This window comes from Diplodia seriata, assembly GCF_021436955.1.
Source record: "Diplodia seriata strain FDS-637 chromosome Unknown scaffold_8, whole genome shotgun sequence".
Classification (NCBI taxonomy): Eukaryota; Fungi; Ascomycota; class Dothideomycetes; order Botryosphaeriales; family Botryosphaeriaceae; genus Diplodia; species Diplodia seriata.
In genome coordinates this window covers 2,646,076-2,672,169 of record NW_027117315.1, presented here as the reverse complement: position 1 = coordinate 2,672,169, position 26,094 = coordinate 2,646,076, and the positions used below count along the sequence as shown (strand labels likewise).

The following is a 26,094-nucleotide window of genomic DNA, read 5'->3' as shown; positions in this document are numbered from 1 at the left end:
CAGAACATGGCGTAACTATGCCTTAGCTCATTCTTAGAGAAAAAAAAAATTACATAGGTAGTTAAAGCTATGATCCGGACGAGAATGTCGAATTAAAAATTCTACATACACGTCCGGACAATGGCTTCAACTACCCATGACATGAGCAAAAAAAGATCCACGCTAGCCATCGGCTGCGCGAAGGAGCTGTAGAGTCGACAGCCACCATCTACCATTTTCAACACTGGTCAAAGGAAAAAGGCAAACGGCCCCCATGAGCTGCGGCGCAGTCTGGGCCCACTCGGACTGGGGGCAACCATTCGACCAGGGGAGACACGATCCTTCCACGCAGACCCATGAACACCAATGTCGCTTATGCAGGGGCAGCCTCGTTTGACGTCGGTCGCTTGATATGGCGCGCAGTGCCGGGCCTCCACTCACCAGGCAGCTGCCTGCTTTTCTACATACAAACAGGAGCTTTCATCCCACACCTTCTCTCCCACAACCCATCCATTCCCTCCACTCGTTCCTCACCCTCAATCGCAAAAAGAAAATGGCACCCGGCGCCACGCTCCCCGAAGACGCACAGCGCGACGCGGCGTTCCAGAAAGCCATGCACGGCAAGTCGGCCGAGGCGCGGCACGCGTTCCTGTCGATGCTGAACAAGGACGACTCGGCGCACCGGCTGGTGACGGACTCGTACGTGCAGCGGTGGTCCAACGACTCCAAGTATGCGTCGGCCGACGAGGCGCGCGAAGCTCGCAAGGCCGAGTACATGGGGCTGGTCAACAAGTACGCGTCCATCCCCTCCTCTCCTCTACCTATGCACGAAAGACAAACGAACTGATAAAAAACAGCTACTACGACCTGGTCACGGACCTCTACGAGGAGGGCTGGGCGCAGTCGTTCCACTTCTGCCGGTTCGGCGTCGGCGAGGGCTTCCTGCAGGCGCTCGCGCGGCACGAGCACTACATGGCGCACCGGCTGGGGCTGCGGCAGGGCATGCGGGTGCTCGACGTCGGCTGCGGCGTGGGGCGGCCGGCGCGCGAGATCGCCCTGTTCGCCGGGTGCGAGGTCGTCGGGCTGAACAACAACGGCTACCAGATCGAGCGCGCGACGGCGTACGCGGAGAAGGAGGACCTCGCCCACCTGGTGTCGTTTGTCAAGGGCGACTTTATGGTATGATGATGATCCCCCCCGAAACCCCAAATCCCAAACACCAGCCCGTACCGTGCCGTATCGATCTGACAACGCCCCGTCCTCAAAAGCACATGGACTTCCCCGACAACTCCTTCGACGCCATCTACGCCATCGAAGCCACCGTGCACGCGCCCTCGCTCGCCGGCGTCTACTCCCAAATCCACCGCGTCCTCAAGCCGGGCGGAAAGTTCGGCGTGTACGAATGGGTCATGACCGACGCCTTCGACGCGACCAACCCCTCGCACGTCGCCGTCCGCCTCGGCATCGAGCGCGGCAGCGGCATCGCGCACATGCAGACGCGGGCGCACGCCGCCGCCGCCATGACGGCCGCCGGCTTCGAGCTCGAATTGCAGCAAGACCTCGCCGCGCCGGCGCGCCCGGACCGCGTGCCGTGGTGGTACCCGCTCGCGGGCGAGTGGCGCTACGCGCGCTCGCTGTGGGACGCGCTCGGCGTCGTGCGCATGTCGTGGGTGGGCCGCAAGGCCATGGGCGGCTTGCTGAGCGCGCTCGAGGCGGTGAGGGTCGCGCCTAGGGGCACGGCGGAGACGGCGGAGGAGTTGGCGAGGGGCGCGGAGGCCTTGGTCGAGGGCGGGAAGATGGGGCTGTTTACGCCCATGTACTTTATGGTGGGGAGGAAGCCGGAGGCGTAGGGGGGAGGGGGGAGGGAGGAGACGATGCTGTAGAAGGGGAGGGAGGGGAAGATGCGTTTGTATGTACGCGAGCTAGCTGGGTGCCAATAATCACATTTCGTTTCTTCTTTGCTGTCTATTCGTCTGATCATCGTCATCATCATCATCATCATCGCGCGACCATGAGCCATTCGACCTCGCTCTTCCTCAGCTCCGGAACGGCGGCCTCGGTCATGATGGCGTGCGCCGCCCGCTTCTCCCAAATGCTCAGCTTGCCGTTTCTCCACAGGGCGCGGAAGTCCTGGTGGCGTGGACTCGCGCCGTTGGCGACCAGCAGCCGCACCAGGTCGCTGGCCAGCTCCGGGCGCGAGCAGGCGGCCGACAGCGGAGAGACGCCCGGGCAGTTCGTGGCACTGGGGTCGGCACCGTGGGCCAGCAGGATTTCGACCGTCGACAGCGTGTCCTGGGCGGCGGCGGTGCTGCTGCAGGCCTGGATGAGCGGCACGGTGCCGTCGCGCAGCCGGGCGTTGGCGTCGGCGCCGTGCTGGAGCAGCAGCGCCGCAACGGCGACGGATCCACGGCGAAGGGCGAGGTGGAGCGGCTGCTCGTTCTTGGCCGTCGAGGCCGCGACGTTTGCTCGGGCGGCGAGGAGGGCGGCGACGGTTGCCGCGGCGTCGTTCGTGGCGGCTACGGCTAGGTGTAGCGGCGTCGAGCCGTCGTCGGTTGTTGCTTCGACGTCGGCGCTTGCGGCCAGCAGGGCCTCGACAACGGCGGGGCAGCCGGTGCGCGCGGCGTCGTGGAGTGGGCGCAGGAGATGGAGTGCCTGGGCCTCGACGTCGGCGTTGGCGTCGCGCAGCAGGCGCACGAGAGGCGGGCGGCCGTGCCTGGCGAGGTAGTGCAGCGGCCGCAGCCCGTCGCGGTCGGCGGCGTTTACGTAGGCGCCTGCGCGGAGAAGGGCGTGGGCCACGTCGTGGTGGTCGTTTTGGCAGGCGAGGTGCAGCGGCGTCTGGCGCGCCTTGTTCTGCGCATCGACGGGTGAGGTGGCAGCGGCGAGCACAGCGTCAACGCCCGCGAGCAGCCCGTCGGCGGCCAGGCGGTGCAACGGCACCTGGCCGGCCTCGTCGCGCGCGCATGTGTCGGCGCCGAGCTGGATCAGGGCAGCGATGGCAGCGCCGTTAGCAACGTGCAACGGCGTCCTGCCACGACGGGCGCGGGCTCCCAGATCGGCACCGCAGCTGACGAGCGTCTCGACTGCGCTGGCATGGCCTTCCTCGGCGGCGTAGTGCAGCGGCGTGGGCTCAAGGTTGCGCTGCAAGACCGACTTCAGCCTCCTCTCCCGCTCCCTCTCCCTCTCGGGCCCGTCGTCCCGCGGCTGCAGCCCACATCTGCTGTTGTTCACGTCGACGCCCTGGCCCACCAGACTGCGGATCGTCGCGTCGTCGCCGGCCCGGGCCGCGGCACATAGGCTTTGTGCAAGGAGCGCCTGCCTGCCCCGACTGCTCCAGCTCCGCGGCCGCCCCAGCTTCTCCAGCTCAAACACCGACGATCGCGACGAGCCGGTGGAGCTCGTCCACGTTGTCGTCACCGTCGCCGCATCGCTGTCGCGCCGCCCGGCGGGCCCGGTGAGGGGAGGGAGGGCCGCGATGGGCGAGAATTCTGTCGACAGCGCTTCGGCGGCCGGGCTCAGCGGCGTGGCGGGGTCGGCCAAGGTGGACGAAGACGACGCATCGCGTCCAAGCCCGTCGGCACTGCTTCTGCCGACAGACACAGTGCTTCTCCGACGATTGGTGCAGATGGACGCTTGGTCGCGCGCTTCTCGCAGCGCGTTTCGGTTGGTGGCGACGTCGAGGACGGAGTGGCGGCGTGTGTGGGAGTTGCTGCGCACCCCGTGAGCCGAGAGACGGGAGAGGTGAGTGGTCGACGTACAGGAGGATCACGTTCAGGAACAGGCCCAGGGCGGTGATCTGGCTGTCGAGGGCGCGCTGGTACTGGGCGAACTGGCCCTCGTCCCAGATCCACAGCAGGCGCGAGCTCAGCCATCCGCCCTTGAGCCTCGCGACAAAGCCGGCGAGCTCGTTCACCACGGTGGTGCAGGCCTCGATGGCGCCGACCAGGGCACCCGACACGTCGCTGCCGAGGTCGGGCTGGCCGTTGAGCCAGCGCTCCAGCTGGGCCAGCGTGGTGGTGATGGTGTTCAGCTGCGCGACCAGCAGCCGCACCATCTGCTCCATCTTGTGGAACTTGGCCGCAATGTCGTTCAGGTCGCGCGTCGTGCGCACCACCAGCGTCAGGCACGCCCCCGCAAGCGACACGATTGACGTCGGCTCCATCGAGCAGCTCCAGCGCGCAGCCAAGGCGAATCGGGAACCATGGGCGAGATACGTTGGTCGAGAAATGGAGAATCGTTGGGCAGGCGCCGCGCGGTGCTCGCAGTAAGGCGTCAGCCTCGTGCCACCCTCGTCGAAAAGAGAGAAGGTTGTGCCCTACTGTGCCTGCCCAGCTCGCTTGCCCGTCATACTGCAACTGCCTGTCCGGGACGCTGCCCCACCAGGCACCGATACCAGCGCTATCTTTATCACTTGCATCGGCGGTGGACGGATTGGAACATTTTTGCTTCTTTTCTCTTAGCTACCCTGTTCTTGCTACGGCTGAGAATATCAACCCACCATTCCCCCGGCCCTCCCTCACTCGAAAGCCCCACTCTTTGCTCTTCTACTCGTCCCGCTCCGCGATCCTGACGTCAAATGCCTCACCAGGGGTGTTCTTCGACCGGGAGTTGAGCTTCGGGTCGGCCCAGACCCCAGGCCACGCCGTGGCGATTGATGATCGGAGCCGGCATCTGCAGCACGCACCCCGCCTTGAGGAGGTATTGGTCGTTGAGTAGCACGCCTTTCGTCAGCATGCGCGTGGGGGCCCCGTTCGATCGAAGGCGCAACATTTTCCTAGAAGCTCGCGACGAGGAGCCCGCCACGGTGGGTGACGAAAGATCTCCCGGATGGCCGCCAGGTCCACGACCCACCACCACCGCCCGGTCCCGCTCCTCGTTCCTGATCCCCTCGAGCAGCTCCGGCCGCGAGAATATGTCGAACACGGTCCGAAAGGTGGACGGCACCGTGTTGGACAGGCTGCCGATTCCTGCCGCCGCTTCCAGCTTTGCAATGTCTTCGGGGCGTGCTCTGGCATCGTTCTGCACCTTCAATCGGTGGTATACCAGATCGGACGAGTCGTGCTGCCCATGTGCTTCGTATTACTCTCTCCATACCCCTCCACGACCTCTCTCGTGCCTTGAATGCTTTTCTCGCAGTCACTCTCGGCATCATCTTCATTAACAGCGGAGTGAGGTTTGATTCAAAGGTCCTGGTATTTCTGTAAGTGACAGGGTGATGCAACCAAGGATTGATGAACTGACCAGAGTGCCCGTTGGATTTCTTCCAACTTGTACAGCTTCAATGAGCCGTACACTGCGTCGGTGGTGCAACCGTGATGGCACGTCGGCACTGAATGTGCAAATCAACCCGTTTGTCGCCATGGTAAGCCAGCTCGTCCACCGAGTGCTTCAGGAACCCAATTATCCTTTTATTCGTGGGATCTATCCCGGCTCCGAGAAGAACGGGATGCATCGAGTGCACGTCGCACTGGAAAGGTGGAGGTCAGACTCATGCAAATTGCCTGTTGATAGAGACTGTGTTATACCTGTAGTTTGTGTAGTAGGGTACATCATGCCGGACAATGTTGAGAGCAGGGCCAATGATTGAAATCGGAGTAGAGAATACGTGCGAGCAGCACGGCGAAGAGAAAAGCGAATGCAGAAGTCTGGTACTCCATTGTGGTACGTTACATGATTGTTTCCAAAAAAAAAAAAAAGAACAATGCCCCGGAATACCCGCTTTGGATTAGGCAGCTACTGGTGTGGTAGATGCAGGGTTGACGCACGTGTGTGCGGCACCAATCGAATCCCAGAGCTCAGATGTATGCACTTGCTGCAAAGCTGATGCATGATACAATCCTTCAACACCGTCTTATCAACTACCATGCAGAAGGATGCAGGGCTCCTATTTGGGGTCCAGTATGACCGCATTCGTAAGATAATGGAGGCAACACCCAGGCTCCCGCTCGTGGACACATGGAACGCCGCACTCAGGCCCACTTCGCCTTGCTACGCCTCATGTCGGGTTCAGCTCGTTTCCACGTAAGCCTTGAAGACCCTGTTCAGCCTCCAAATCAAGAAGCATCCGGCGGCTGCTAGGGCGAAGGGCCCTGGGATCTCTTCGGCAGATGCTTCATCCGATCAATTAGCCCATTGAAAACCTGAAGAGAAAGGCTGGATTACCCGGTTGAGGAAGGATGAATGTTTCGCTTGTGAAAGTCCACATGTCGTCTGAATGTATCGAATGACTTTCTGAACTAAGGGTGGTCTGGAAAGTCCATTTAAATAATCCATACACACCGAACATGGAGTATCTCGCATAGACGTATTGGACATGGAAACGCCTGTCCAATACGACCAACACACGCAGGCATCAACACATAGCTTTTTTTAAACTCAGCCATTTAGTAGCTTTGCTTCCTTCACGGGCTTCGGAGTATGGATCCAGGCTAGGAAATGCCGCGAACATCGTGGGATCAGGCAAGCTTCCGCCCCCAAGACAATGCCTCGACCGTATGCTGACGTTGACAAGCCACTGTTGCCTGGTGTCTCGGTTCGACTGGTAGGGGTTTTCCATATGCGATTTTGGTAGAATGTGGGTCCGAGACGGACGCAGAATGCCAGACATTGCAGGTAGTCTTATCAATATCAGTACCGTATGTACCTCTACCCTCCTCCGCAATCACCTCTGCACTGTTCCCGTCGCGACCTTCTCTTCCCTTCAGCCATGCTTCCCAATCAGACGCAAGAATCCTCCGGGCCCCACCCCCTGTCCAATTTGAGCGATCATGTCGTGTGGTCGCTTCGCGAAGGCGTCTTTCACAAGCTCATGGACCATCCACTCGAGACCATTTTGGGCGCTGTATGTCTCCTACTTGCCCTGTACACAGTTGACACCCTTCGGACACGCTTTTTCCACCTTAGCGTGTTCAAGGGGCCCAGTTGGGCAGCCTACACAAGACTGTGGCTTTGCAAGACGTTGGCATCGGGCAATTCGGCGCAGATATTCGTCGACGTCAACAAGAAATACGGGCCGGTGGCGCGCATTGGGCCGAACAACCTTGTTACAGACGACCCGGAATATGTGAGGAGGATACTCGCAGCGCGGTCGCATTACAACCGCGGCCCGTGGTTCGATTCGATCAAGATTGACCCTCACGTGTCCAACATCGTGTCGGAGAGACATCCGGGGAGGCACAACCATCTCCGTTACCAGATGTCCGCAGGCTACGCCGGCAAGGACATCAGCGGGCTGGAGGCCACGGTCAACGAGCGTATACTGGCCTTCGTAAAGCGCATCGAGGACAACTGGTTGTCAACACCCGACTCCACCAAGGCTTTCGACATTGCGAAGAGAATCCAGTACCTGGCTGTCGATATTATCACGCATCTCTCGTTTGGGAAACCACTGGGCTTCGGGGAGTCCGATTCGGACCGGTTCAACTTTCTCGCCACCATCGAGACCCAGCTTCCGATTGTGCAGCACTTCTCGGTCATCTTGGAGCTCAACGATCTGCTGGCTTGGGCGGCCAAGTTCAAATGGCTCAGGAGGCTCATTGTACCTTCTTCGCAGGACAAGAAAGGCATCGGCATGATCATGGGCGTACGCTTCCTCAAATGCCCCTCGACCATATACGAACTCGAACTAATCACCCGCCCGCAGATCTCGCACGAAGTCATCCAGAAGCGCTTCGGGCCTTCAGCGGAGCGTAAGCAAGACATGCTTGGCTCATTCATTTCCCGGGGCCTGGACGCCAGCGAGGTAGAGATGGAAATCTCCATTTCACTGTCCGTCCCCTCCACACCGTCCTCCCAGGTGAAGCCAGCTGACGGATGTTTCTGACAGGGTTGCCGGCTCGGACACCACCGCGACGGCCATGCGTTCGACACTCCTCTCAATCATCTCCACCCCGCACGTCCACTCCCGTCTGGTGAAAGAGATCGACTCCGCCGCATCGCGCGGCCACATCTCCTCGCCCATCACGGAGGAAGAGGCGAAGCGGCTGCCCTACCTCCAAGCGGTGCTCAAGGAAGGGCTGCGTCGGTTCCCGCCCATCACGCAGCTGCGCGAGCGCATGGTACCGCCCGAGGGTGACTGGTACGACGGCAAGCACATCCCCGGCGGGACCTTCGTCGGGCTCAGCGCGTGGGGGCTCCAGCTGAACCCGGTGTTCGGCGACGACCCCGAGGTGTTCAGGCCGGAGCGGTGGCTGATCGACGACCAGGATCGGCTGCGGCGCATGGCCCAGGTGCAGGAGCTGATCTTCGGCCACGGCACCACGAGGTGTCTGGGCATACCGATCGCGATGATGACCCTGAATAAGATTTTTGTCGAGGTGAGTTGGATTTCGTGGTCTTGGCCGTGCCGATGCTGACGCTGTTCCGGTTCGATAGCTGCTGAGGCGGTTTGATGTCCAGGTGATGAATCCCCACCGGCCTTGGACGAGCATTTGCTACGGCATATTCTTCCAGAAAGACTTCTACGTCCGCATCACGCGTCGTGATGGTTCCGCGCAAGCGGCATGATTTGCTTTGCTTTGCCTGTGCAGATTTCCTTTTCCTGGCACATACCCGCGATCACGACCATGAGATAGATTCAAATAAAGTGAATACTCAAACGCTCTTTTCCCCTGTGCACAAGTGTCTGCTCATTCTGCGACTCCGCCGGCTCAATGAGGCTTTCCGTTCCCCACTCAAGCTCCTGGCCCTCTCATCAGAGTCAGCTGCCAGCTGTGGTCCAACTAATGCAAATGCTTTCTGTTTAGACAGGTGCGCTGCGATTACCTGCGCTGCCGTCGAAGTCTAAAATTGGTAGCATCGGTATCCACCTCTCCCCGGACGAAGCTCGTGAATCTGATCAGTGTTGCCTTGGCTGGTGTTCGGGCTCTTCCGTGAAGGGGTTGAAGCCTTCTCCGTCCGTGCAAGGATGTCGACATGGGCTGAGCTGCAATCCTTCAGCCGCGGGCCCAAAGTCCCGGCACCTGCCATCGCAACTGATGCCCAAAGAGGCCGGATGCAAGACGCAAAAGGTCCAGTACGGATCGCTGCCGGGTCGGATTTTCCCAGCCTTCCTCATGCGTTGTTGTCCGCGTCAGCACACATGCGCTGGCTGTTGGATCGCTTATGCATCGCTTACCCATCGCACATCCAATGACCAAAGAAGCCTTTACGCCACTGTGCATAACCGAAGTATTGCTTTCACTGCGTCGCAGTGCAAGCATCCGTATGATGGTGGGGGCTGTTCTTCAAAACTCACAACCATGTTTGGAAAAAAAACTTGCCGCTTGTAGGCCTTGACATATGTTTTTGGACGCTTTCTTTGGATGGCTTAGACTCTCTTGCTTCGACACACATTCTGATTGGAGGAGATCGGCGCATTTCATTCAGTCATTATAGCTATGCCTCCACCATCGGTGTCATCTGAGAGGATGCTGATTTCGTCTCGGTCGACTGGTCCCGCGATGTCGAACCTCCACTCCCCCGTGTTTTCCCTCTAAGCAGTATTTTCGCCCACGACCTCCTCTCAGCCTCGCCGCCGTCATAGCCCGATCTGCCCGCGCGGTTGAGCAGGGAGCGGAAAGCGGTGAGCGAGCCCATAGCCACGGCCACGCAGCCCTCGACGTGCTGCCAGAACATTTCCCACGTGACGTCCAAGTTTTTCTGCGAGGGCTGGATGATGCCGGCCATCCTGACGAAAGCGACGACGACCATGACCAGCGAAAGCGACAGCAGCGCCCCCAGCCCGGCCTTTTGTCTCGTGCCGGTCTTGACGCGGTGCAGGATTGCTATCGGTATGGAGACGACTGAGGCCGCGTTAGCAGGAGAGTCTTTCGCGCATGTAACCCAGGGGCGGACTTACCCATGATGTCTGTCAGCACGTCCAGCGCCGTCAACACCGCCGTGACGGCCGTGAAGCGGGGGATGGTGTCGTTGGGCAGGCATTTGACTGGGGGATCGATGTGAGCATTGGGCCAACACAACCAGTTGCACGTTTGCTTTTTCCACGTCACCTACCTCCTTCGATCCCGAAGTAGGGACAGTTGATGAAGCCGCCGCCGATGCACACGCCCCACGAGGCGAAGGTGAGGGCGACGACGGCCCAGTAGTAGACGGTCATGGGCCTGGAGAAGCTCGCGCCGAGCGACCGGAAGTACGCCATGAAGGAGAACTTGACGGCGAAGATGGCAGTCCACACCATGGACAGGTACGACTGGATGATCTTGTTCGAGTCCAGCAGCGCGCCGACCTCGCCGTTGGCCAGGACGGACGCGAACGTCACTTGCTCCGGGATCTCGATGAGGGCCTCGAAGATGAACATGTCGTCGATGAACCAGTACAGCAGCCCCGTGGCGGCGACCAGGCAGGCGGTCCCGAAGAGGAGGAGGTAGTCGTCGAGGAAGAGCTTGCGGACGTGGTGGTGGCGGACTACGTAGCGCAGCGCCACCACCACTATGGCCGATCCCGTGAGGACGCCAATGCCGATCTGGAAGGGGACTACTGCGATCTTGCCCGCGTGCTGGATGGCGTGCGTTCTTGCGTCTCCGGTGAGCCCGGCGCCAGCGGACGAAGAGGAAGAGTCCATGGTGCGCGCGCAAGATGCAGCGACGGGACGCGAAGGTATAATGGGGCTTTACTTATTGATTGTTCCGTGGTACTACGTTCCAAAATAGAAACTGTTGCCTGCTTGCATCTGCAATCATTGTTGCGGACGAGCTACTCGATTCAGCATGTTACTTGGAGGTGCATAAGCGCCCTGGCAAGGGTTCCCTCAGGCTCCGACAGACCATCGCACCCTTGTCACAGTACTCCTCTGCACATGCAGGGATCCGCATCTACCGTCTCGATACCATTGCTAACAGACTTGGCTCTGCATCTGTTTAGTATCTACCCTGAAGATACTATCTTATCTGCTGCCCCGCTACCCCGCCGTCCCACAATCTCTCCACAAAACCAAAGATTGACTTGCTTGACTTGCTTTGGTGTCTGGCAGAATGAGGTTCGAGTTTTGCCCGCTGGTAACGGGTGCACGGACTCGCGCCTCAACCTATGAACCCTATTTTCCTTCGCTTCCAGTCTCTCTTCCCCGTCCAACTCACACACAGCCATAATGGAACAAGGCGATCTGCGCGTGGGGGGCGTCATCGGTCGTGGTGGGACGAGCAAGGTGTACGAAGTCACTGATGCTAACGGCGACACTCTCGCCATGAAAACGGCATGTACTCCTCACCACAGCATACGCTTCACCGCTGACACAGTTAGATCCATGACGACGATGCATGCGAAGCTGAGACGGCGGCGTATGACCGCATTTCCACCGTTGAAGAGCTACGCGATCGAGTCCCGCGCTACTACGGCGTAACCGGTTTCCCACCATGCTCCGTCTTACTGGAAAAGCTCGATGGCGTCTCACTCGGGGATGCTATCAAGACTCTCCCGTTAGAGAAGCGAGATGAGATCATGAACGAAGTCACCAAGACGCTTCATCTTCTACACCGTGATGCTGGCCTTTGCCACGGTGACATCCGCCCCAAGAACATTCTCATCCAGCACGGCGTCCCTAAGCTGCTGAACTTCGGTAGCGCCACCCTAAAACCCGCCGTTATGACCGACCAGGACGAAGAGGATTGGAAATACGATACGTTACAGGATTTGACATCACTAGGCGCTATCTTCTGGGAGCGTACGTCGGAAGAGTCTCACGAGCAAGCTCTCGCCCATGTCGAGCGTATGCACCAGTATGCCGACTACTGCCCCGAACCCACGCTAGCCACACTACTATCACGTATCGACTATCCCAGCAACGAGCTTCTCGACTCGATCATCGACCTTATCGAGTCTCCTTCGCCCGACCTCGCGCTCGCGCTTGCAGAGCACCTTGCCACGCGGGGCAAGTGGTCCCAAGCGGTACGGATGCTGATCGACTGCTCAAACCGCCTTCAGGCGTCATCATCTTCGAACCTTCAGACCGGCCTGGTGCTCGAGATGAAGGAGGCCGCGGCTCGCTACGCGGCGGAGCAGAGGTTGAAAGGTAGCGAGCTGGAACCATCGACCACGGAGCTGTTCAACGGCGCAATCGACTACTATTTGCACTCGTCCCCCGGACGAGACGACGCCGACGAGAAGGTCCTGAAGTTGCGTTTCGAACTTGCTGAGGCCCTGTCAGACGACGCTGATGGTGAGAGCGGTATGGTCCAAGTATGCGAGGAGGCCCTGGAGAAGGCTATGGCTACGAATAAGAAGGTTAGCGAGGACCTGGTGCGCGATTTCCGGAAGCTTCTCGAGGGCAGTTTGAAAGGTTTAGGTACCCTCATGACCCTGATGGAGAGGTACAAGCTGCACGGAACAGAGAAGCATCAGAGGCCGTGGTCGAAGATGCCCGAGTACCAGTCCATTTACAAGCGGATGGAACAGGCCATGAGCCTTTGTGATGCTCTATTGCTCGGTCAGGAACTTGAGGAAAGTCTAATTTGAATCTTCGAGCACAACGACTTGCGGGGGTCACGGCGGGTGACAAAAGAAATTGCCCACCCCACCCCCATCCGCCTTACACAGATGAATTTATGCGCAGTTGAATACAAGATCCGGACATGAATGCGTGCATTTAAAATATATATTTATATCCGGACCTTATATTTGACTACCCACATAAGTCGTTTAATGCATGTAAGGCAGATGCGGGTGGGCCATTTCTTTTGTCACCCGCCGTGGATTCCTATACATGTCCTCAGGAGCTTCAGCCAGGTCTGGAAATATGATCGGCAGCTTCCCCGGAACCGTTGATGACGGACAACCCATGTGCGTGTGTCCTGGGTTCACAAGTACCTCCGCCAGGGCCATCTTTACGCCGTGAAGCGCAAAACGCGATGCGCATACATCATGACTTCACAACAGCTTATGGTGTGCCGTCGCGGGATGGAAAGGGCCGCAGCGTAAAGCCCGAAGTACGCTGTATACCGTGGGATCATCTATAATGTTACATATATAGTTTCAGCCACTCTCGCTCGAAAAGAGTGTACTACCGCCTTGCTTCCTCCGGCCGCCTTATTAAAATGCTGCCATTTCTGGCGTGCGTCTTCACACGTCACAGAAGAGCATGTTTTTCAAACCACCCAAAGATGGAGAGAGCGGAACGTTTAAAGGAGAATCCTTTGAATAACTATAAAGAAAGATCGAAACAGAATGGTAAGATACATGGCAACTTTGTGTGATGTTTTAATACTGTATCTTTTCTTACGGCCGGTGGTGCGGCGCGATGCGGCGTTAAGGTGCATTTCGTTTGTCTTCGATTTGATACGTGCAACGTGTGCTGATCCGGATGGGAGACTGTCACGAAAGCGGTCTCGAGACCCGGGACCATCCCGTTCGCGTCACGATCGCTCAGAGGGGACAAGAAGTATCCTGTGGTACGACGAGGCCATTCCACCTTGTGTTGATTTACCCTCTTTCGCCTCCACCGGTTGCTGAAAATGAACAGGGGCACGCATCCTCGAAGCACCTTTGCCGCAAACTGCTCTTGTGCTACCTACCGCATTCACACTGATATTCTCGCCCGCCAGCCCGTTGCCTCCGCCCCAGTCGTCTTGTATGCCGCTCTTCGTATCGTCCATCAGCACGTGGAATGCAAGATTCAGACCATGCCCTGTCCTGCCATGCACGGCTTCAAGAGTTCCAGCTCTGGCCATGCTAGTAACAGCGATGAGGACGTAGTTGATTCAGTGCGTCAGAAGAGCGTTGATCCATTGTTCCTTTCCATATCGTGCACCCGCTTCACCTCAAATCCAATCAATGTAACATCAATGGCAGTGAAGACGCTTTCCACACCCGATTCCGCTCTCTCAACACAGATGCGGGTAACATCGTATGATTTTATCGCGTAAATGTGTCACCATGAAGTTTTGTTTTGCCGCCGTGGCTGCACGGTCATGCTTTCCCGCTGCTCTCTGACGTACCACCATTTGTATAGCGCTCTCGGCTAAGTACGAAACTAACGCGAAGACGCTGCACAAGGAACTCGGCCTAACGCCACAAATTACCATGTGTAGGTAGACATGCATCCACAACAATTGAATCAGGCCCAGTGGCGTTGTGCGCCCAGACGGCGGCAAGAATTTGTTTGGTTTTTGAGAATGCAAGAGCGAGCAAAAGAACTTTCGCTTCTATGGCCTTACATCAGTCTAGACTTGGAAAACAAATCAAGCTGAAGGCAAAGACAGCCCTCGTACGCGCAATCCATTCAGGCTGAGTAAAAGAAACCAGCCGAAGTAGGATTGGAGGTCTGGATTGGCTCCCGTTCATGGGGTGGATCTTGAGACTTGCAGTGGGATTAGGCGGCCCCGAGTGCCATGCGATGCAAATTGAATGAGCGTGCAAACATTGGGAGACGATCTGTAGCGCATGGCGCAAGCCTTCAATTCCCCCAGGGCTAATATTTGCTATATAAACCACGCAGGACCCCCAACTGAAATACCTGTAAGCTAGCTCCCAACGACACAATATTGTGCAATCTCAAGTTTTCAAAGACTACCTCTGGCCTAGCGCGATGCATTTCGTTCACGTTGCGACCGCATGCCTTTCCATGGCAGGATGCGCCCTTGCAGTTCCTGTACACCAAGCTGAGGCAGCAGACACTTCAATGTACGTGTACCTCTCGATGAATCCACGAGATGGATAATGACGTCAGGGAGTCTTACGGCCCGAGCTGTCTACACGATTACGTTCTTCGCGGACATAAACTGGAGTGGCGAAAACATCCGTCTGGAGAACCAAGGGACAGGGCTATGTAGTAAGTGGGAAAGCAGATGTCGTCGTGGATTTGATTTGGACCCGCTGCTAAGAAATCCCAAAATGATATAGAGAATATGCCGAATGGTTGGAACGACAGAGCCAGCTCGGTTGTCGTATCCGCCGGACATTCCTGCAGGTACTGGAAGTAAGTAAAATTCATCCCAGAGCAACAAACACTGTGTCTTCTAACATATCAAAGGGACGACAATTGCCAGGGAAGCGTGTTCGGAGGAACTGAGCAAAACTACGCATCCTTCCCGAGCGGATTCAACGACCAGGTCACGTCGTGGCGCTGCTCTTGATGGTTGAAAAGCATCATGTCGGTCGTCTCTTCCGAGAATAGAGACACACTCGGTCGTTACTTTCCCAGCGGTTCTGTGGCTGTGGTTCACGCAGTACCAAGGTCGCTTGATGAAGAGGTACGCCGAACGAGAGGGCGTTAGCAACACGGAAATACTGGCGACTCTTTTCGCCCGCCACATTCGTTTAATTACTACATAGCTAGTACCGAACAGCTCAAGGAAATGCTTCCCATACCCAGTTTCACACTTTGGTAGCATCTACCAATTAATTCACTACCTACCAAGTGTCCGAGATAGCAGCATCTTACACTGCTACAAGATCTAAGCCTCCACAGTCTGCAAATCGAATGAGATTAAGACCTGTGGGTGTTTTGCGGATTGGCATAGGGAGGCTTCGAGTGCAAGTGATCATAAAGGCCATTCCTCCATATGCGTTTCTCAACAGCATCGAGTCCGGCGGCCGCGATTGCCAAAGGCACCTACGGTCCTGTCTCGGCATCCGTCTCTACCTCCTAAGTCTTGTTGGACGGCCTCCATCGCGCAGCTGCGTCTTCTCGCCTTTTGCCGAACGGCGCGAGCTACACAACCCCTTGAAACCCCTACCAGCTTCCAATCCGGACCTTGCCCTTCCAGTCCATGAAGCGCTCCACCTTTGCTCTCGGTCTCCTGGCCTCCGCGGCCACCACCTCGACCGAATATACCCGGGCGACGCCAGCACGACGACGAACTGCCCGATTGCCGCGAACGAGCTGGCATGAACCGCAAAACCCCCAAGCTACACTGACCTCTTGATTGGGAAAAAACCAGAACCATGCTGATGGAAGGAAGCTACCTTTGCACGGCCCGCAGGCTATTGTCGCTAGTACTGTTTCACGGGTACATGTGCTTTCCTCTGCCGAGGCTGGCGCCCCTGCACACCCCATCTCAGTAAGCAATCAGCGTCGCGGGGGAGATATCGGTTCTCTGTGTTTTTGGAATCGGAATGGAAGTATTGGATCGGACATACCTATCGCGCCGCATGCGTCTCGATCGGTGATGGTTGATAGCAAAGTAGGTTGGCCTCTGTCGATCAATCCGGTGAGAATGATTTGCCTGTTCATAACCGGTGATGGAATTGGTGGACAAGGGTGTGTCATTGATGACACCACGGCGGGTGGCAAGAGGAAATTGCCCACCCGCATGTGCCTTACATACAGATTCCGAAACAATATGGGTAGGTAGTTGAATACAAGATCCAGACGTAAATGCACGAATACAAAACTTACATTTACGTCCGGATCTTGTATTCAACTACCCATCCCATGTATAATTATGTCATATGGCAGATGCAGGCGGGCAACTTCTCGTTGTCACCCGCCGTGACACGGGCGTTGAAGGCTCGTGTATTTATAACTATCCGGTACATCATAAAAACAATGCAGCTTCAGCCGGGAAAACAGAATGCACTACGACCGGAAAACACTCATTCCACAAAGACGGATAAACATGGTCATATTTCGGGTATCACAAGTTCTACTTCGGTACATCTCCTCTATCATCCCAATCCCTTCAAAACGCTTTCAGCCGTGACCTGAGCCTTGATCCCATCATACCCATCCCGCTCGCCTGTCCGCAACAGCGTGCGGGCGGCGGCGCCCAAATCCATGAGCTTGCGCCACGACGGCACAATCTCCTTGTTCTCGTGCCGCTGTAGGGACCACAGGATCAGGGCCCGCATGTCGTCGACGAGCTCGAAGAACTTGTCTCTGTGGTCCCAGTACAGATCGCAGCGGCCGAGGGGGTCGCAGGCGAGGACGGCGGTGGCGAAGGCCATGGCCACGTTGAACCTGTCCGTGTCGCACTGGTCGACGCAGGCCGGGATCGTTTCGTCGAAGAACGGCTTGAGGATGACGTGATCGTACACGCGGTCGTTCTCTCTGAAGGCGAGACGGAGCCAGTTCTCGAGGCGGCGGGTGAGGGCCTGCTGAACGGCTTCTTGCTCTTCGTCTGAGCGTTTGCGTTTGCCGTTGACAGCAGCGACCTTTGCTGGTTGGGCTTTCTCGGGAGCAAATCCTGGATCGGACAGGACCGACTCCTCAGCCAAGAGAGAGTTGGTGGGAGAGGCAAGGCGTTGGAAGAGGTCGGGAGGTGGTGATTGCGGCACGTGAGTCTTGGACGGATCATATGGTGGGGGCTCCTCGGTCGACGTGGAGACGTGGTCGACAGCAGCAGCCGTGACTCGGTCCTTCTCACGGCCACGAGGCTTCCGACCACTCTCGACATGCTCCCGGCGAACCGTCATCACATCCCGACCTCCGTAAACGCCCGTTGCTTTCGGGGACCATTCTTGAAGCTGTTCAGCCTGCAGCAAATTTTTGATCACGGTCAGGCCTGCTTCGGCGTAGCCGCTCGGACACATGTAGAGAACAAACTCTTTGGACTCAGAGAGGGAGAAAAGACCGCACAAGAGATCGAGCGAAGTGTCGGAGCAGGTTGAAAAACGGGCTTCTTCTTTCCGAGGCGTAACTACCACACCGTGCTGGCAAAGAGTAAAATCGACGCAGATCAGTCTACCAGATTTGGCCAATCGCGCATCACTGATGGCGGACTTGATGGACTGATCTTCGACTTCAGAGGCATCGATGGAGCGGAAGCTGATTGACGGGCCGTCGGCATTACACGAGTGAAGGGGCACCAGGAAATCAAAACACCTCTGCTTGCGGCTGCCTCCTCCCTTGACCATGACAGACAAGCTCAGTCTTGCGAAGATGCGTTCCTTGTCCTCGTCAAGCGATACCGTGAACATCATGTTGGGGTCCTGTTCGTTGAAGGCCGTGGCACATCCAAGCCCGCACAAATCCTCGGCGTTGTTCCGCCACGCTGCCACGACAACTTCTTTCAACATTGGGGCTGGAGACTGGAGAGGCATGTTCGAAGAAGGGCGCCGGGTCTGGAGACGATCAGTATTTAACGGGCAACCAACAAACCTGAGCCCCTGCAGTGTGCAGGTTTACCCGCCCTCCCAGGCTTCGAAGCAGCCTTGGCTTGTCGAGGTAGAGGTCTTGGATCGTGCCGAAGGACCGCCACCGGCAAGGAGCTCGCGAGGCAGTTCCAGGCACCGAGACCGAAGGACCACCACCGCGTCAGAACCGATCGAAGCAGCTCCAGGACGAGCCGAAGAGCCGCTGACGAGGGGACTGGGCGGAGCAGTTCCAGGTACTCAGGCCGAAGGACCACCACCGCAGAGGACCAGGCGAGGCAGTTCCAGGCGCGGCGTCAAGGGCCAGCGCGGTCGCAGAGGCCAGGCAGGAGCGGTTGCAGGTGACGGCCGCCGTGCAGGGCCCAGGACGTGCGTGTCGCTCGACGCCCGACCGTGGGACAGATGGCGGTGTCTCGATGGCTGCGACGCGGAGCGACTTTCGCAGAGATGGAAGAATAGCGGGGGGCGTGCGGCGAGGGTTGTGGTGGGTGGGGAGATGATGCGGAGGTTGGGCGGTTGGGCGCGAGGAAGTCGCGGTCGGAGTCGCCGATTCCAGCTGGCGAGTCAGCCTCACCGCCCGGGCCGACACGTGACGTAAGCGCATTCTGCCGGGCCGTTCCATGGACCCAACGGCCGCCCGTCAGCGGCCTCTTCGCAACAACCACTCTTCCTGTCGAGCGCATCATGGCCGATGCTCCATTGATCGGCTGTCCTGCCGCGGGTCGCACCTCTGACCCACCCGCCGGTCTCTTGAAGATTTCCTGATCGTCCACGCCGTGTCGTCATGGCGCCCCCTGGAATACGAGCCCTTCCGCTGCAGCGATTATCCGTATTCGAAACCGCGTCCCGCGCCCGCGGAGCCTTTCCCGTGAAGCCCTTCCCGGGGAACTCTCCCCGTGGCTGCCGACTCGACCTGGTGTTTGAGCAGAGCGACATGGCGAGAGAGCGAAGCATACCTGGCGACGAGTTCCTTGACGCCGTCGGCATATCACTACAAGGACACTTGTCGGAGCATATCAGTCGGATTTGTGGCGCAGCTTCCCCTTTGAAAGCGGACAGCCGCATCTTGTTGGTCGGCATCCGCAGATCCGCGACCAGCTCGTCTCATCCGGGCCAGCATGCGGTCTCTGTTGCATGATCGGCCTGAGTCGCTAGCGCACGGCCAAAACACGTGTGCGCGTGCCTCGAAGCCGCGATGAGATTGCAACGCCCGTCGCTCGAGGGGAGGTGTTGAACCTCCTTCGTCCCAATTTCTACCCGTTCGCTTAGTCCTCGCCGTTGACGTCAAGCGCTGCCCGTAGTCCGTCGACCGTAATAACATTGCCCGCTCCCGCTCTCGTTAGACGTGCTGTCCCTTTTTTGCCCGTTTCCTGTCTCTTCCGCCCCTCCCGCGGCGAACTCCAAGGCCGATGACCAGCACAATAACCAACGACGTCTCCTCAACCTCCCTCCCACGAGGCGCAGGGCCTCTCACCACCGTCTTCAGTAACATCTCCGATCCCTCACCGGGCCTTGAGAAAGTGCACTGACAGTCGGCCAGCAACTCCCGAGTTTTGCTCCTCGGACGCATGGTATGTGTTCGCCGCGCCACTGGACCCAACCTCACCCTAATTCGCACTGTAAAGGAACAACTACGACACACCCGCGCTTTCAAGTTCAATATGCATGCCCAACGGCTTTACGACGTATTGGAATTACAAATACGGGTTTGATCTCTCTCGAAACCCGAATTCACACTCTCCGCTCACGCCTCCAAAGATTCTACAGCCCAGGCATATGTCCTGAAAGCTACACGCCGGGATGCACCTGGCCCACCAGCGCAGCAACAGTGAGCAACGGCACGCCCTTCATCGGCGGCCCGCTGGAGGATGGCGAGTCCGCCATAATTTGCTGCCCAGCGTAAGTCCAAGCACGCACCAGCACCGCGCAACCCAGGCTCAACAGCGACCCCAACAGAGGCTACACATGCATGGGCTCGCCGAGCACGGACGAGTACGTGTGGAGCAAGTGCATCAAAACCACGGCATCGACCTACACGCTGGCCTACCCGACCGTGTCGGCCTACACCACGACGCCGCTCGTCTACGCCATCCAGGTGCGCTGGAAGGCGTCAGACCTCAACGCGCTCGAGACGAATCCCACGAAATCGGGCGAGACCATCACGCCGACGCCGACGTCAGCAGCGGCGGCGACGTCTGACCAGACGGCCGGAGCGACATCGACCGGCTCGGCCGCAAGCGCGACGGGCACCGCATCATCATCACCATCATCATCGGACGACGACGGGAGTGGGCTCTCGACGGGCGCCAAGATCGGGCTGGGTGTCGGGATAGGCGTTGCGGCGGTGGTGCTGGGGATTCTGGCATACCTGGTGTGGCGGCGGCGGTCGAGGAACGGGCGGGAGCTGGTGAACACGAATCCAGAAGGGGGAGGAAAAGGCGGGGCGGGAGGCAAAAAAGGGGGGTTCAGCGAGCTGCAGGACACGCAGGTCGGCGGTCGGGAAAGCACGTCGGGCGGCGAGGCGACGGAGCTGGCGTCGCCCGAGGGCACGACGTGGAACTCGAGCACGTGGGGAGGGTCGACGGTGATATCGCCGCTGACGCCGCGGCCGGACACGGCGGGCACGACGACGGGCGGAGAACATGCGGCGGAGATGGAGGTGCCCGAGACGCGGCACGAGCTGGCCGGGCACGTCACCGACTTTGCCGAGATGCCGGCGAGCAACCAGTTCGTGGCCGAGCTGCCGGGCGACACGCCAGTGCAGCATCGCGAGAAGTGGTCTTGAGTTGTGTTTACGAAATAATACCCTGTTAATGGCTCGGGACCAGCGTACATACAACTGGCCTGTACACACCGGCGAATGGAATACTTCAACGAAAGCTCAACCGCCCCCCTGATTTCCGTCCCCCCAAACACATCATCATGGCTTTTGCGATCCCTTGCCTGGCATAGAAAGACTGACAAGCAGCAGGACTACGAGGATTGCAGCGTCACCCTATCCGTCAACCAGCTCAGATCCGCAGCCGGCAAAGTATCGTTGTCGTCCGCGATGAACCTGGCAATGCGATTGGCGACCCAGGTCGGATTCTCATCCACTAAAAGAACCGCCGAGTTAGCAAACACGCGATCTCCAACACAAGGCAAAAAAAAAAAAAAATTGCAGCAGACGTACAAACCCAATGCCCCGCCTTCGGCACGACTTCAGCAACGACATCCTCCCCGACGGGCGCCCACACCTGCTCGAGCGCAGGCATGCCGAAGCTCGCCTCCCCGCCCAGCGCCAGGACGGGCATGCTCAGCGGGGACCGGCGAATCGTTTCGTTGAAGAACCTCGCATCCTGCGTAACCGTCGAGACGGAGAAAACATTCAGCATGCTCCGCAGGAAGCCCGGTTTGCCGATGCTCGTGGCGTAGCGGTCGAGATGGTCCCGCGAGATGGCCTCATTGCCCGAGTACGACGCATGAAAAAAATACCACGCCAACATCTCCTTCTCACGGCCGGATATGAAGAACTGCGCCGCGTCCGGCACCGAGAAGAAGCCCAGCTGCCAGTTCTTGTACAGGTCCCAGCCGATGCCGCCGCCGGAGCTGGGGGTCCAGAAGTCCTCGTAGCCGAAGCCCGGGAGGAGGTACTCGAAGAAGCCGACGCGGCGGGTGGACGCCGGGTACTTTGCGGCGAAGGCGGCGGCGAAACCCGCGCCCTTGTCGTGCGAGAAGACGTAGGCGGACGGGATTTCGAGGAAGTCGAGCACCGCTTTCAGGTCGTCGGCGTGGGCGGCGGCCGTGTAGTTGCCCGAGGCCGGGATGGTGGAGTCGCCGGCGCCGCGGTTGTCCGGAACGATGACGGTGTGGTTTTGGGCGAGGAGGGGGCCGATGGCGTGCCAGGAGAGCTATGTTTTTCTCCGGTGAGTATGTGTGGCGGTTGTGGTGGTGGTGGTGAGATGCTTACGCTGTGTTGCGGGTTTCCGTGGATCAGGACGACGGGCGGGCCGGAGCCGGCGTAGCGCAGGTGCAGGCTGACGTCCTGGCCGACCTGGACGCGTTGGTGCGGCCAGTCGTCCCATGGGAGCAGGTCTTGCGCGGTGGTGGTTGCCGCGAGGGTGAGGAGCAGAGCAGCGCCGATGACGGTGAGCATTGGACTTGGCATTGCGGAGGCCGTTGTCGGGAATTGAGGTTGGAATAAGACTGCGGGTTCTGCATCATGCGAGAGAAAAGCTCGAGTTTATAGCAGCAGCAACCGGGCTTTTGGTAAGCAGGACACACAGCGCTATTGTAAGCAAGCCAAGCAGCAGGACGCTGAGCAACAGCTGGCGGAGACTCTTGGCCCGCTTCCCCTCTCTATCCTACCCCACCATGGATGGACACGGCACATTTGCTATACTATCACAGGTCAAATTCTGGTGTTACAATGGAACGAGTGGGTAGGTGGTCTCCATCTCTCGGCTCGGCTCCTGCAGACTAACTACTGCTGACCAATCTCGCGTACTCGCCCTACACAGACGCCGAAAAGAGGCAATGACTCCGCACGACAACATCAACGACAACGACAACAACACAGCACACCCGCACCGCTTCAAGGCTCAACACCAAGCGCGCGATACGTCGCCGTCACCAACGCCCTCGTCCGCTCGTTCCCGAAGCCCACGTTCTCCATCTTGTTCATGACGTAGGCAATCGACATGCGCCTGGCGACGTCGACGATGCCGGCGGACCCGCCCCAACCGCCCCAGAAGCACAGCCCCTTCCCATCCTCGCCGGCCGGCAGCCAGTCGGCGACGGTGTCCTTGGCGGCGAGCCCCATGCCCATGCCGATGCGGACGCGCTGGCCGGAGACGACGTCGACGCCGTTGGCCTGCTCGTCGAAGATGCGGTCGACGGTGGCGCGCGAGAGCAGCGGCGTCTTGCCATCGGTACCCATGGGGGCATGGGCGGAGCCAGCGAGGGCGATGGCGGACAGCAGGCGGGCGACGCCGCGGGCGTTGGTCTGCCCGTTGCCGCCGCCCAGCTCGGCGGCGCGGAAGACGGCGCCGTTGGCCATGGCGGCGTCGGTCGGGGCGGGCGTGGCGAAGGTCTTCGCGGCGGCGGGGTGGGATGGCAGGTTGGCGATGACGTCCATGCCGGGCGGAGGCACGATCTCCGCGATGCGGTGCCAGCCGCTCTCGTCGGGCGCGCCGAGCTGGAAGTCGGCGGCGGGGCCGAGCGGCGCGGCGATGTCCTCGGCGATGAACTGGCGCAGCGACTTGCCCGTCACGCGCCGCACGAGCTCGCCGTTGAGGTGGCCGTAGGTCCAGGCGTGGTAGCCGGAGGCGGTGCCGGGCTCCCACCACGGCGGCTGCGCGGCGAGGAGCGCGTTGGCGGCGGGCAGGTCGCACATCTGTGCGAGCGACAGCGGCTGCTCCCAGCCTGACACGCCCGACGTGTGGGCGAGCAGGTGGCGCACCTCGACGTCCTGCTTGCCGTTGGCCGCGAACTCGGGCCAGTGCGCCGCCACCTTATCCGTCGGGGATACCAGCCCGCGATCGATGAGTACTAGTACCGCGAGCGCCGTGATGCATTTCGTCGTCGACCACGCCGTCGTGATGGTGTCGCGCTCCCACGCCCGCGTGCGCCCCGCGTCCGCGAAGCCGCCCCAGAGGTCGACCACGTCCTCCCCGTCGATGTTTACCGTGAACGACGCGCCCAGCTCTTCGCCCGAGTCCAGAAACGACTGGAACAGGGCTTCGACCTCCTTGAACCGGCTGTCGCACGTGCCGTGTACCTTTGCCATGGCGGAGTCTTCGTTTGGCGGTGGTTTGGAAAGGTCGGGAATGGTGGGTGGTGAGAGCGGACGAGGTTCCGCTGTGATTGATGCCGTGCAGTGCAGTCGCAGACCGCGCTTACCTTTATACCAGCCATCTGTCCCGAGGCTGTGGACTCGCTCTCCCCGCTGATCGGCGCACCAGATCCAATCGTCGTCAGCTCGGCCAATGGGGCGGGAGTGAATCATTCTGAGAAGGAACTCCACCGTGCTTGTACGCGGGTCCTCCTAACCCTAAGGCTGACCATCGCCGGGCTGGGCCAATGATTCATTTTGACGGGGTAACACCAAAGCACTTGGCCGTCGCGGGGAACCTTCAGCTGATGTCTCCAATCGCCTGCAGCCACTTCCTCTTTAAGAGATACTGTTGTGCAGCCAAGACACTGGACTGCTGCCAATCATCAACGGGATGCGAGTCAGCCAACTAGCTTTGTCTTCCGAGCTAGTGCACCCAATTGCCGCCATGCCCGGCACTTCGACCATCTGCCATGCGTCAACGCTTGTCAACCTTGCTTCCTCGCCTTGGCACAAACCTGACATGTAATGGGGACATGGTAAGGAAGTAGGCCGACAACGTTGATTTCATCATCTACAATTGAGTCAGTTGCTCATTTGCGTCGTTGCTACCCGGCGAAACGCTACGCATCAGCACCGCCGCCCCTTCGCATCCTGTCGAAGTCATGCTCTGGAGGCTGTGAATGGCATGATGATGCGGAAACAGCTTGACCTGGCGCGCCAGTAAGTCTGAGTAGTGTCGTCGATTCTCTCTTCAATCCATGATTCGCTTGCGTAAAGGTCAACAAACACCGTTCAGCACAGCGGCGCGCTCTCATTTAACACGACGAACAGTCCGAAATCCCCGAGGCAAGAATTCCCGACGATCAAGCTTCTTCGCTTGAATACATTAAACGTCTCTCCGGAGCTTGTTTCATCGTCCACCAATACGAACCGAGTGCGCCCCTCGGCTACGCTCGGCCAGCCTGCAATTTGGCCCCTGCATCTGGACGCCTTGTGAATATTCCCAAAAGTACCATCATCTCCCGCTCTTTTACGAAACAAATGGCACTTGAAACACCCACCGCGGCGGCGCCCCCGCGGGATCTCGGGGCCTTCCGTCTGCAAAATCTCCACGCACGCGGGCCTGAAACAGCTGATCGGACGAGGAACACCGCCCCACCGTGCCCATGGCCTCACGTATAAGGAGACGGAGGGAGGAGCACTCCCCTCGCAAGCATTCAACGCCCGCCAACCATCCAGTGTCCCTCACCACCGATCCAACCCATCCGTCTCTCGTTTAAAAGTCCCCACGACAACATGTACAAGACATCCGCCGTCCTCGCGCTAGCCGCCGCCACAACGGGCGCCTCGGCCGCCGACTTCTCGGCGTGGGCGTTCGGCAACATGTTCACCGTCGGCCCGGCCAGCGGCTCGTCCTACATCACCAAGGCGACGTGGTCGGTCGTGCCGCCCGCGGTGCCGTCGGATGCCACGAACAAAAAAAGCGACCCCCCGTTCCTGTCGCTGTGGATCGGCGTGTCGGACTCGATTTCGGACGAGAACACGGCGCTGGTGCAGCCGTTGCTGAATTGGTCGCCGGATCAGGAGTCGCAGGGATGTCCGGCGGCGGCGGACGAGTGGTGCGTGGACGCGTCGACGTACTTCGCCTCGGGCCAGGTCGCCCAGCCGTACGTCGAGGTGCCGAAGGACACGCGGATCGACTTCGAGATCACGGCGACGGCCGACAAGAAGACGACGCAGAAGGTCTGGATCGACGACAAGATCGTCAGCCAGCAGGATGACGACGCCGGCTGGCTCCCGACCTACCTCTACTCCAGCAACGAATGCTACCAGGACACGTGCGGCAGCGTCGCCGGCTACAGTAAGCTCCTCCCTCCCCCCACTCCCGTTTGCTCAAAAGCCTTGATGCTCACCGCGCAAAAACCAGCTTGGTCCAACATCACCATCACCCTCAGCGCCGCCGACAAGGCCTTCGGCAACACGCTGTCGCTGACCGGCGCTTCTGGCGAGCTGACGACGGCGGACGAGGGCAAGACGTGGACGGGCGCGGTCAAGATCAACGCCGATCACTTCCCGGCGAACTGAGCTCTCTTGTTGCAATATGAGCGTTGCAGCAGTAAATAGCTCAGTCAGCGATGAGCAGGGTCTATAAGCGATCCACCCGGTTCCCCTTATCGCTCCTCCAACAGGAGTACGATTCATTCGTTTTCATCCAAATTTCAACCTCTCTCGGGAAATGGTGAGAGCGGTTGTCTGTAGGTGGTGTATATATGTACATA

The 26,094-nt window shown here is 59.0% G+C and overlaps 11 protein-coding genes across 11 annotated transcripts; 6 read left to right on the top strand and 5 right to left on the bottom strand.

The window, feature by feature from the left end:
• Positions 1–981: 981 nt before the first annotated feature.
• Positions 982–1,829, top strand: ERG6_2 (Delta(24)-sterol C-methyltransferase; the record flags this gene model as incomplete). Its single annotated transcript, XM_066779825.1, has 2 exons — positions 982–987; positions 1,203–1,829. 2 exons carry the CDS (start codon positions 982–984, stop codon positions 1,827–1,829), a joined length of 633 nt encoding a protein of 210 aa, XP_066630629.1.
• Positions 1,830–1,977: 148 nt separating this feature from the next.
• On the bottom strand, positions 1,978–3,536 carry ANKRD16 (Ankyrin repeat domain-containing protein 16; the record flags this gene model as incomplete). Its single annotated transcript, XM_066779824.1, has 2 exons — positions 1,978–3,464; positions 3,533–3,536. 2 exons carry the CDS (start codon positions 3,534–3,536, stop codon positions 1,978–1,980), a joined length of 1,491 nt encoding a protein of 496 aa, XP_066630628.1.
• Positions 3,537–6,743: 3,207 nt separating this feature from the next.
• Positions 6,744–7,798, top strand: SLS55_008412 (uncharacterized protein; the record flags this gene model as incomplete). The annotated part of the gene is made up of 2 exons (XM_066779823.1): positions 6,744–6,748; positions 6,898–7,798. 2 exons carry the CDS (start codon positions 6,744–6,746, stop codon positions 7,796–7,798), a joined length of 906 nt encoding a protein of 301 aa, XP_066630627.1.
• Positions 7,799–7,832: 34 nt separating this feature from the next.
• Positions 7,833–8,330, top strand: SLS55_008411 (uncharacterized protein; the record flags this gene model as incomplete). The annotated part of the gene is made up of 2 exons (XM_066779822.1): positions 7,833–7,836; positions 7,894–8,330. The coding sequence occupies 2 exons, from the start codon at positions 7,833–7,835 to the stop codon at positions 8,328–8,330; spliced, it is 441 nt and encodes a 146-aa protein (XP_066630626.1).
• Positions 8,331–9,351: 1,021 nt separating this feature from the next.
• Positions 9,352–10,537, bottom strand: SLS55_008410 (uncharacterized protein; the record flags this gene model as incomplete). Its single annotated transcript, XM_066779821.1, has 3 exons — positions 9,352–9,740; positions 9,815–9,901; positions 9,970–10,537. The coding sequence occupies 3 exons, from the start codon at positions 10,535–10,537 to the stop codon at positions 9,352–9,354; spliced, it is 1,044 nt and encodes a 347-aa protein (XP_066630625.1).
• Positions 10,538–11,327: 790 nt separating this feature from the next.
• Positions 11,328–12,426, top strand: SLS55_008409 (uncharacterized protein; the record flags this gene model as incomplete). Its single annotated transcript, XM_066779820.1, has 2 exons — positions 11,328–11,334; positions 11,396–12,426. The coding sequence occupies 2 exons, from the start codon at positions 11,328–11,330 to the stop codon at positions 12,424–12,426; spliced, it is 1,038 nt and encodes a 345-aa protein (XP_066630624.1).
• A 4,149-nt stretch (positions 12,427–16,575) lies between these two features.
• SLS55_008408 (uncharacterized protein) lies at positions 16,576–17,826 on the bottom strand (the record flags this gene model as incomplete). Its single annotated transcript, XM_066779819.1, has 2 exons — positions 16,576–17,796; positions 17,818–17,826. 2 exons carry the CDS (start codon positions 17,824–17,826, stop codon positions 16,576–16,578), a joined length of 1,230 nt encoding a protein of 409 aa, XP_066630623.1.
• Positions 17,827–19,969: 2,143 nt separating this feature from the next.
• SLS55_008407 (uncharacterized protein) lies at positions 19,970–20,785 on the top strand (the record flags this gene model as incomplete). The annotated part of the gene is made up of 1 exon (XM_066779818.1): positions 19,970–20,785. The coding sequence occupies one exon, from the start codon at positions 19,970–19,972 to the stop codon at positions 20,783–20,785; it is 816 nt and encodes a 271-aa protein (XP_066630622.1).
• A 310-nt stretch (positions 20,786–21,095) lies between these two features.
• Positions 21,096–22,135, bottom strand: SLS55_008406 (uncharacterized protein; the record flags this gene model as incomplete). Its single annotated transcript, XM_066779817.1, has 2 exons — positions 21,096–21,890; positions 22,127–22,135. The coding sequence occupies 2 exons, from the start codon at positions 22,133–22,135 to the stop codon at positions 21,096–21,098; spliced, it is 804 nt and encodes a 267-aa protein (XP_066630621.1).
• A 438-nt stretch (positions 22,136–22,573) lies between these two features.
• Positions 22,574–23,767, bottom strand: SLS55_008405 (uncharacterized protein; the record flags this gene model as incomplete). The annotated part of the gene is made up of 1 exon (XM_066779816.1): positions 22,574–23,767. The coding sequence occupies one exon, from the start codon at positions 23,765–23,767 to the stop codon at positions 22,574–22,576; it is 1,194 nt and encodes a 397-aa protein (XP_066630620.1).
• A 1,431-nt stretch (positions 23,768–25,198) lies between these two features.
• On the top strand, positions 25,199–25,900 carry SLS55_008404 (uncharacterized protein; the record flags this gene model as incomplete). Its single annotated transcript, XM_066779815.1, has 2 exons — positions 25,199–25,207; positions 25,244–25,900. The coding sequence occupies 2 exons, from the start codon at positions 25,199–25,201 to the stop codon at positions 25,898–25,900; spliced, it is 666 nt and encodes a 221-aa protein (XP_066630619.1).
• Between the last annotated feature and the right edge of the window lie 194 nt (positions 25,901–26,094).